General features: G+C 38.1%; 1 protein-coding gene across 8 annotated transcripts in view; it reads left to right on the forward strand.

Annotated features, from left to right (window-relative positions):
• Positions 1 to 6,917, forward strand: part of MEF2A (myocyte enhancer factor 2A) — an 84,201-nt gene extending 77,284 nt beyond the window's left edge. For 7 of the 8 annotated variants that reach the window (XM_070953729.1, XM_070953723.1, XM_070953726.1 and 4 more), the window contains one exon: positions 1,236 to 6,917. In XM_070953729.1, coding sequence (XP_070809830.1) covers positions 1,236 to 1,602 — 367 coding nt within the window. In that variant the 3' untranslated portion in view covers positions 1,603 to 6,917. The remainder of the gene's footprint in view (positions 1 to 1,235) is intronic. The other variant, XM_070953724.1, reaches the window with a different exon arrangement.
• The last annotated feature ends 1,197 nt before the right edge of the window (positions 6,918 to 8,114 follow it).

Genomic DNA, 8,114 nt, shown 5'->3' on the forward strand with positions numbered 1-8,114 from the left:
AATCAACCAATGGAACAGAAGTTGCCTTCGGAAGTTGTGGGAGCTTCATCACTGGAAGCTTTCAAGAAGAGACTGGACTGCTATCTGTCAGAAATGGGGTAGGGTCTTCTGCTTGAGCAGCGGGTTGGACTAGATGACCTACAAGGTCCCTTCCAACTCTGTTATTCTCTTCTAAAATTCCCAAAGGAAATCTTGTATTCCTTTCTTACCCTGTCACTCTCCAGTATTTTTCTCTTCATTTCAAAAAACAGCCAAGAGAAATGGAGCAGCCTATAATAATATTTTTTTGTAAATTGCCAGAGGCCATGAAAAACAAGACTCTGTTTAGTTTCTTTACAATTTCCTGTAACTGGATTAAAATCAAAATTCTTAACACACTCCTTTTGACTCAAAAGGCTAAAGAACAGTTTTGAAAATTACAGTTAGTCCTCAATTTACAATCATCCATTTACTGACTGTTCAAAGTAATTAAAACACAAGTACATAATTTTCCAATGACTATTCCCATTCTAATTCATTTGAAATATTCATAAGAAATACATGAGATATAATATGTGGCAGTAAAGGCCGATTACTGATAGAATGCCACTCATTTTTGAATGAACAAATGACTAGCTTCCCACACTGTCCTACATCATAATCTGATTTATTTCCTTTGGTTTAAGGGATAAATCCACCCAACCTGGTGTAGTATATTCAGCCAACTCCGCTGATGGATGTTAATTGATTAATATGACATGCAAACCAATTGTTTGGTTTTTTTTAAGACTAGGTCTCCGTGCTTGAAATGTTTGGAGAATCCCACAAATAACACAACTGGATTTTAGAGGAACTGGGCTTGTTGTCTCCATGTTGTCACATTTGCCCTTTGTCTTCACAAGTAATGCATTTCATTCACAAACACGCACACACGCACACACACACATACCACACACCCTCCCATTTTCCATTTGCTTGACTAAATAAGGTTGTTGTTGGGAAAATAAGAGAATGGAGGTGTGTAGGATATGTTTGTCACCTGGAGTTATTTGTAAAAAAAAATAAAAAATAACAAGGCGGGTTATAAATTAAACAAACATCCCATTCTAATTTCTTGGATGCAAGGTTTGGTTTCTTAAATGTTGGCTCCAGCAACCACAGCAAACCATGATTTTTCTTCCGTTTCTCTCCCTCTCTCTCTCTCTCTCTCTCTCCCTCCCTCCCTCCCCCCTTCTCCCCTCCCCGACTTTAATTAGAACGGGAAGCCAGTTATCCCAGGGTTCCAGTTTATCCATCAACACCAATCAGAATCTTAACATTAAGTCCGAACCGATTTCACCTCCTCGAGAAAGGGTGACCCCTTCCACGTTCCAGTCGCAGCCGCAGGCATCTCAACAGCCGCCTCCACAGCAACCGCCACCACCTCTTCAACAGTCGCGGCAAGAAATGGGCCGCTCCCCGGTGGATAGCCTCAGCAGCTCTAGCAGTTCCTACGACGGCAGCGACCGGGAGGATCCCCGGGGCGACTTCCATTCGCCGGTGGGGCTGGGGAGGCCTCCCAATTCAGAAGATCGCGAGAGCCCGACGGTCAAGCGGATGAGAATGGACACCTGGGTGACCTAAGCCTGCCGTTCTCCACGCGTCGGGTTTCCACTTTCAAATTACACCCCCCCCTCCAATGAACAGTCCTGACATATCTAAATTTATAAATAAGGACCTCGAATAAATATTTATATGTGTATATATATATTATATTATATATATATATACATGCATATATATATCTTTGTATACATATATATGTGTGTGAATGTGTAGCAAGACACAAGAAAAGAAAAAAACGGGCACTTAATACCAATGTTTTTATATGGTTGCGGATGCCCTTGTGGGTTAAACAAGTATAACAGAAGATTTCCCCACCCTTCGTAGGCCTTGGCCTCACCTGGCACTTAATGCTGGACTTTTGGTTGTGCAAAAGAAATATTCTCCCCCTTATATAAACTATCCAGTTAGATGGCTTGAACCATCAGGGCCTGCCTCTAGTAGTGTTCCTGTGTGTTTTTTAACAGTTGTGTGGTTTCCTGTAATTAAAATTATGCTTTGTAGCAGCAGAGCAGTAGAAAAAGAAAGCAATACTGTACATAGGATGACCTCTCTCTCTAACCCAGTCTAGCATGGGTCTCTCTTGCAAAGAATGCATGGAGAAGGGCTGGTATTATTTTAAAAACACACACACACACACACACACACACACACACACTCAAACTCCTGTTTTTGCACGTGCAAAACAATGCTGGGTCTGATAAGATTTTTTGTTTGTTTGTTTGAAACCACATGAGACAGACTCATGAATAATACGCATGAAATCTTCAGAAGATGTTAGCCTATGAGATATCTATAAAGAAAAAAAGAATTAATATATTAAGTTATAATTGGAATATGTTTTAAAAGCTTTCTTATGTTAATCGTACCTTTTTTAAAATATAGAGAACCAATTTTAGCTCGTGTATATTTTTTATTAAAGAAAACCATACGTCCCTTGAAGACTATATAGAAAGTTATATATGTACTTTTGAACACATTCTGCTATGAATTATTTATACAAGCCAAAGTTGAATGGTGTAGCTTTTCTTTTTTTTTTTAAATTTGTAGAGTATACTTCTAACTTGATTTTTGACTGTCTATTGTTTTTATTTTCAGGGGAGGAAGGAAAAAAAAATTGCAGGCAGAACCTTAGGGAAAAATAAGCCATGAATATTCTTTATGTAAATTAAAATTTGAGCCAAATTTTGTGTATATAGCATCTTAAATATATGATCACCTTTTGGTGTAAGTACGTATGTACTGTACGTTCACCAGATTAAAAAGTATATTTTTGTGGATTGACGCCAACTTGAAGAAAAAAGAAGAAAAGGCGAAGTCCTTATTAGTAGAGTATTCACTGTTTAATATTTACTATTTTGTTCAATATACTGTACTTTCTTTTGGATTTAATTAATATTCAGACTTTTTTTCAAAGGGTGTTTTAAAAAGGGGGTTGTCCCCTTCACTGGTGGTGAATGTGTTTGTTAAAATTGTACTCTTTTTTTTTGTGCTGTATAGTAAAGCTTCCCTTACACGTTTTATAAATATATACACACAGAGAGACACATACATATATATATATATGTATAAGTGTATATTTGTGTGTGCATGTGTGTGTGTATATATATATATATCTATATCTATATATCAATATTTATATATATATGAAAATATATATGTATATAGATAGTAAAGTGATAAATCCTTCCCTAATCCTTCTTATAGAAATCTGATACTGAATTCATCCTGCATAAATAGAAAAAGATATTGCAACATGGTTTTTAAAGGCATTCTTTGCAAATGTCTTTTCTGGGGTTGAGGGAGCTATCATATTGTTCATGTAATGAAAACATGCACAGAGAAGCAAAAAGGAAGAGGGATTTTGAAGTGGTTTGTGTTAGTTTTTGGACAAGGTATATTTTACACGCATTTTGCTAATGCAAGTTATTTAGAAAGCGAGTTTACACTTTGAGGGGGAGTGGTGGCAGCTGTTTAGGAGTTTCCTCTAGTGTGTTCAGATATCCAACCTGTATTTTTGAGCACATGTTAGAATATTTAAATCTCTGGACCCCAAGGGCTGCTCCGTGGCTTTCATTTGCACTAATTGTAGATTTAAAGACAGCATCACGCCAGGTCTAAATTTGGCCTTATTGTGTACAATACGGGTGGGTGCATGTGTCAGTATCTCAGAGTTGAGCATAGAAGAACGTAATATTCACTTTCAGCCATTTCATTTCAGTGGATTCTCTTCTGCCGTCTTGAGGAAGTTATCCCCTTGGCCAAAATGGCTGTCTCGATCATCAAGCCATGCTTAACCATCCTACAGTGCAGTTCGTGTACAATTCATTTCCGTGGATCAGTTCACATTCGACCCAGTAAAAACTGCTTTGAACTTGGGAGTCTGGCAGGACAAATGCAGGGAAACCAGTTGTGAGAATCAGTAAACCTCTGGGCTCCAGTTGTGTGTATCCGCATAAATAGTATATTTGAACGTGTGATTTACCGTAAATGTGAGCCAGTCACTGGCTGCTTTCTTTTGGAGTGAAATAGTCATTCTGTTTCATATCTAAACTAGATAGTATTTTGGAACACATGCAATTGAATTCTGGAATGCTGACAAATTTTGAGTTTTAAGGTCAAGTTTTGACCCCCATTCCTTTTTAACCTACAACCTTCTAAACCTCTTAAGCTTGCTGGAAATCTCCCAACTAAACAGAAATGAAAGATACTTCTTTTTTTAAAAAATACATTACCTATTCTTGTTTTCTTTTTCTATCGTATGAATAATCGTATATACCAGTGGTGGATAGTGCCCCTTGTTATTGTTTTTCAGTTTGGGGCGGGGAAGTACCCATTGCCCCTATTCTTTGTGATCATTTCTCAGTGTTTTGAGGAACTAAAAGAGCTGGAATTTAGCTACTTCAAAACTTGTTAGGGTAGAACAGAAAATGCTGTCAAACTTCCTTGCTCCTTCGTGTGGGAACAACACAGCCACTTCAGTGATCCTTCTGGTGCTTCAAATGAGCATGTTTCTCTGGCACTACATGGACCTTCCCGCAGATTCAAACGGGAGTTGTTGGGTTTTTTTTCATTTCACATTTACTGTCTCATTTCTTGTGTGCCTTAATGCAAATGGCTGTGCTGACTGTATCTCAATAGTCTTTATTCCTATGCAGGTCTCTGAGGAGTTACATCATCATGCGTCTTTTTAAAAAACCATACAACAGAAAATCTTGGGCTTTGTAACATTAAGCCACCCCACTTTTGTTTTGTTTTGCTTTAAGAATCCTTTCTGGAAATCAGACTTTGTTAATTCTCGGCCCAACAGGTTGTTCTCAGATCTCTCCCTTTCTGTTTTTCTCCTGTGGGAAGAACTTCACATCATGAAAATGATTTTTTTTTTAATTTTATTTTTACAATTAGCACTAACTCGTGTAACTCTAGGCGTTTTTTGGACATACCCTTTTGACCCTGTTGATAAAGTTGCAACAGCAGGTAGGATTGTTTATGCTAAGTTAGTTATAGCTGCATCCTGTACTTTTGGCATTTGAATGAGTTGGTGTTTCTGTGCTGTCATTTGCTGTTCCTTTGTACCAAATATAAAGTTTTGCACTGACATTGCGGCAGTGATGCAAAACATTTTTACAGGGCGATGCGTTTGTGAATCATCACCCTCCCTTCCAGCAGGAATTGTGCAATTATTCTGTAGCAGAAACCTCTGGGGCAGGAGGCAGTCAGGCATCCAAAGGGCCCTTCAGTTCGCTGCACATGCCTCACAGACCTGAATTTTCTTTTTGAATAGTTCAGGTAGTCTTCGTTTAGCAACCACAATTGGAACCGGCCACCATTAAGTGAAGACAATGCGACTTCAGCTTTCCTGTGCTTTACAGACCTGCAATGGTCGTAAAGGCAAGGACTGCTCGCAAAGTGATCTTTTCACCACTGTCGTAACTACAAGTGGCCATTGCCCAAGGCTGACACTAAACAAGGACTGCCTGCAGTCCCTGATATTGCATGAAGAACCAATTTTGAAATCTTAACAGGAATTTGTATTACATCAATGAAGATCTGACTGGATTAAAAAAAAAAAACTACTCTAAAATGCTGAAATATTATACTTGTTATTTGCAAAACCCCTCACCTTAAAGCATGCCTGAAGGCGCTCTTTGGTTTGATCTTGGTTCTCAGACCCAGTCTCTAGGATTTTAGCAACACTCTGAAAATTCATTCAGAGGTATATAGAGAGGTACATTGGGTGGCTTCTGACCTGATACATTTCCGTTAAGGAGATATGGCTTGAAATATCCTCAATACAAACCCTATGCTGAAAACAAGAACTTCAGGTAAGTTAGGATCCTTGGTCAAAGGGATGAACAGTCCATCCTCCCCAAGATGGCTAGGGGGTTACCAGCTTGACAGAGGGCTAAATCTTCCTAGAATTAATTTTCATTAATTGATCAAGCTCTTTTAATAAGGCTGTTTGAATACTCCCCCTTTTAAACTAATGAATGAGTTCAAACAATGGAGGTGATGGTGTAAAATAGTTGTAATGCATACATAATAAGATTTCAGCAAGACTGCATAGCACACAAATCTTTCTAGAAAAGGGGTTGCAAAGAATCATAGACCTATTAATAACTTTTTCTTTAAAAAAAAAAGGCATATAAAGAAACAAGGTTGTGCAGCACTTTGGAACAGTTCCAGAAAGGTGCTTTGGAATGTATAAGGGTGCAGATGTATGGGCTGTATGCAACTCTTTTAAAGCAGCTGCATCTTTTCCTGGGGATTGCACAGCAAAATCCTAGTAGGGAATGCTTTAAGCCTTTTACCTATTATAGGATATTAATGCATAGGCAAGTGTACTGTGTGCACAAGAAATATATAGTAAATAAGGAACATAAATGACTCCTCCCAGATGTCAACCATGGGAGAAAAAAAAGTTTGAAATTTAGAATGTGAAAGACTTTTAAAAAGAGAGATTTTTTTTCCTCACTTTGTTGTGCAAGAAAACACTGCTTTGCTATATTTAAAAAAGAAAAGCTTTTTTAAAAAAGAAATAAAAAATATATATGTACTTAGTAATTGTTTGTAGTCGACAGTTCACAGACGAAGCTGTTTGCGGTTAAAGCCGCCTGGCGGCACAAGCTGGACTTTGTTGCCATCTTTAAGATGAATCTTTAAGAGAAAAAAAAAATTAAGTTAATCTTTTTCCCTGAATGTGGTGTTTTTTTCTTCATTATACAATAAATATTCTAGTGAACTTTTTATCAAATGGTTAAGAAAATGCTAGAAGTTGTTGTAAAATATTTGTATCTTGCATTCACTAAAGTAAAAATACTGGCTTTTACTGTGTATATCAGACTCACTCCTATTTAGAATGCCTGGTTATTCTACCTTCCCGTGTTTCTGAGTCCTTCCTAAGCTTGATTCATCTTTTTGTTAGTCATCGTCCCGTCACCAATGCCTACTGTGTTGTATGAACTTGAAAGTGGAGCTGTCCAACTTCATCAGGCTTTCCATCAAAAAAAAAAAAAAGAAGTGAATTCTTCTCTGCCAGCTCAGCCTTGACTGTCTAAATCAAACATGACCCCCCTCTTCCCCTCCCCGAAATGTCGAGCTGCATTATCACGGACTGTCACGAAGGTTTGGCTCAGCATTGCTAATTATAGTCCAGCTTAGCTGATCGGACTAAAACAAACTTCACCTTTTTGGAACATGACCCATTTTCATTGCAACCAAGATCCAGAATCATAGTTTTTTTTGAATCTGGCCCTCATTTAGAAGACTCCCTCTTGAATGATGTTTTTTCTGATTGAACTAATTCACAAATTTGAACTAGCCAACAAAGACATTTTTTGTAATGAATTAAAAGTCGGAGGTGTTTGTTACATGCGTTGTCAATTTTAAAAAAAATTTTTACAACTGACTTAGATGAATTGTCTATATTCAGTCCAAGAAATAATACCTGAACTGGCATATCCTGGTATAAGCTGGGTTCATACTAAATTGTAATGTGGCTTGTTTGAAATTGGCTTGGCATCTTATATAAGCCCGATATATTGTGATTTATTCAGCAAGTTGCAGTTGGGTAGTCATGGCTTAGAATAATAAGTGTAAGCCAAGGAGCCTGCATGTGAGCTGTTAGCAGCTGCCTCTGATTCAAATATCTACCAAAACCATTTGCTTTGTTCAACTGATGATGAAAAGCAAATATTTGGAAAGACCTCATTTAAACTGTCCTGTTGACATCCAAAAACAACATTTCCTTTGGATTGAAATGTGTCGAAAAAGCAGGATCCTTTTCAGACTCCACATCTTCCCATCTTGTACTACTACTTTGAGTTGTTCTATGCTCTGGCTAAGATGCTGAGCTTGTCGATCGAAAGGTTGGCACTTCAGCGGTTCGAATCCCTACTGCCGCGTAACGGAGTGAGCACCCGTTACTTGTCCCAGCTTCTGCCAACCTAGCAGTTCAAAAGCACGTAAAAAATGCAAGTAGAAAAATAGGGACCACCTTTGGTGGAAAGATAAGTGTTCCGTGCGCCTTTGGC

Source organism: Pituophis catenifer, unplaced genomic scaffold, assembly GCF_029215685.1.
Source record: "Pituophis catenifer annectens isolate HBS135680 unplaced genomic scaffold, rPitCat1.0.hap2 SCAF_14, whole genome shotgun sequence".
NCBI classification, from domain to species: Eukaryota; Metazoa; Chordata; class Lepidosauria; order Squamata; family Colubridae; genus Pituophis; species Pituophis catenifer.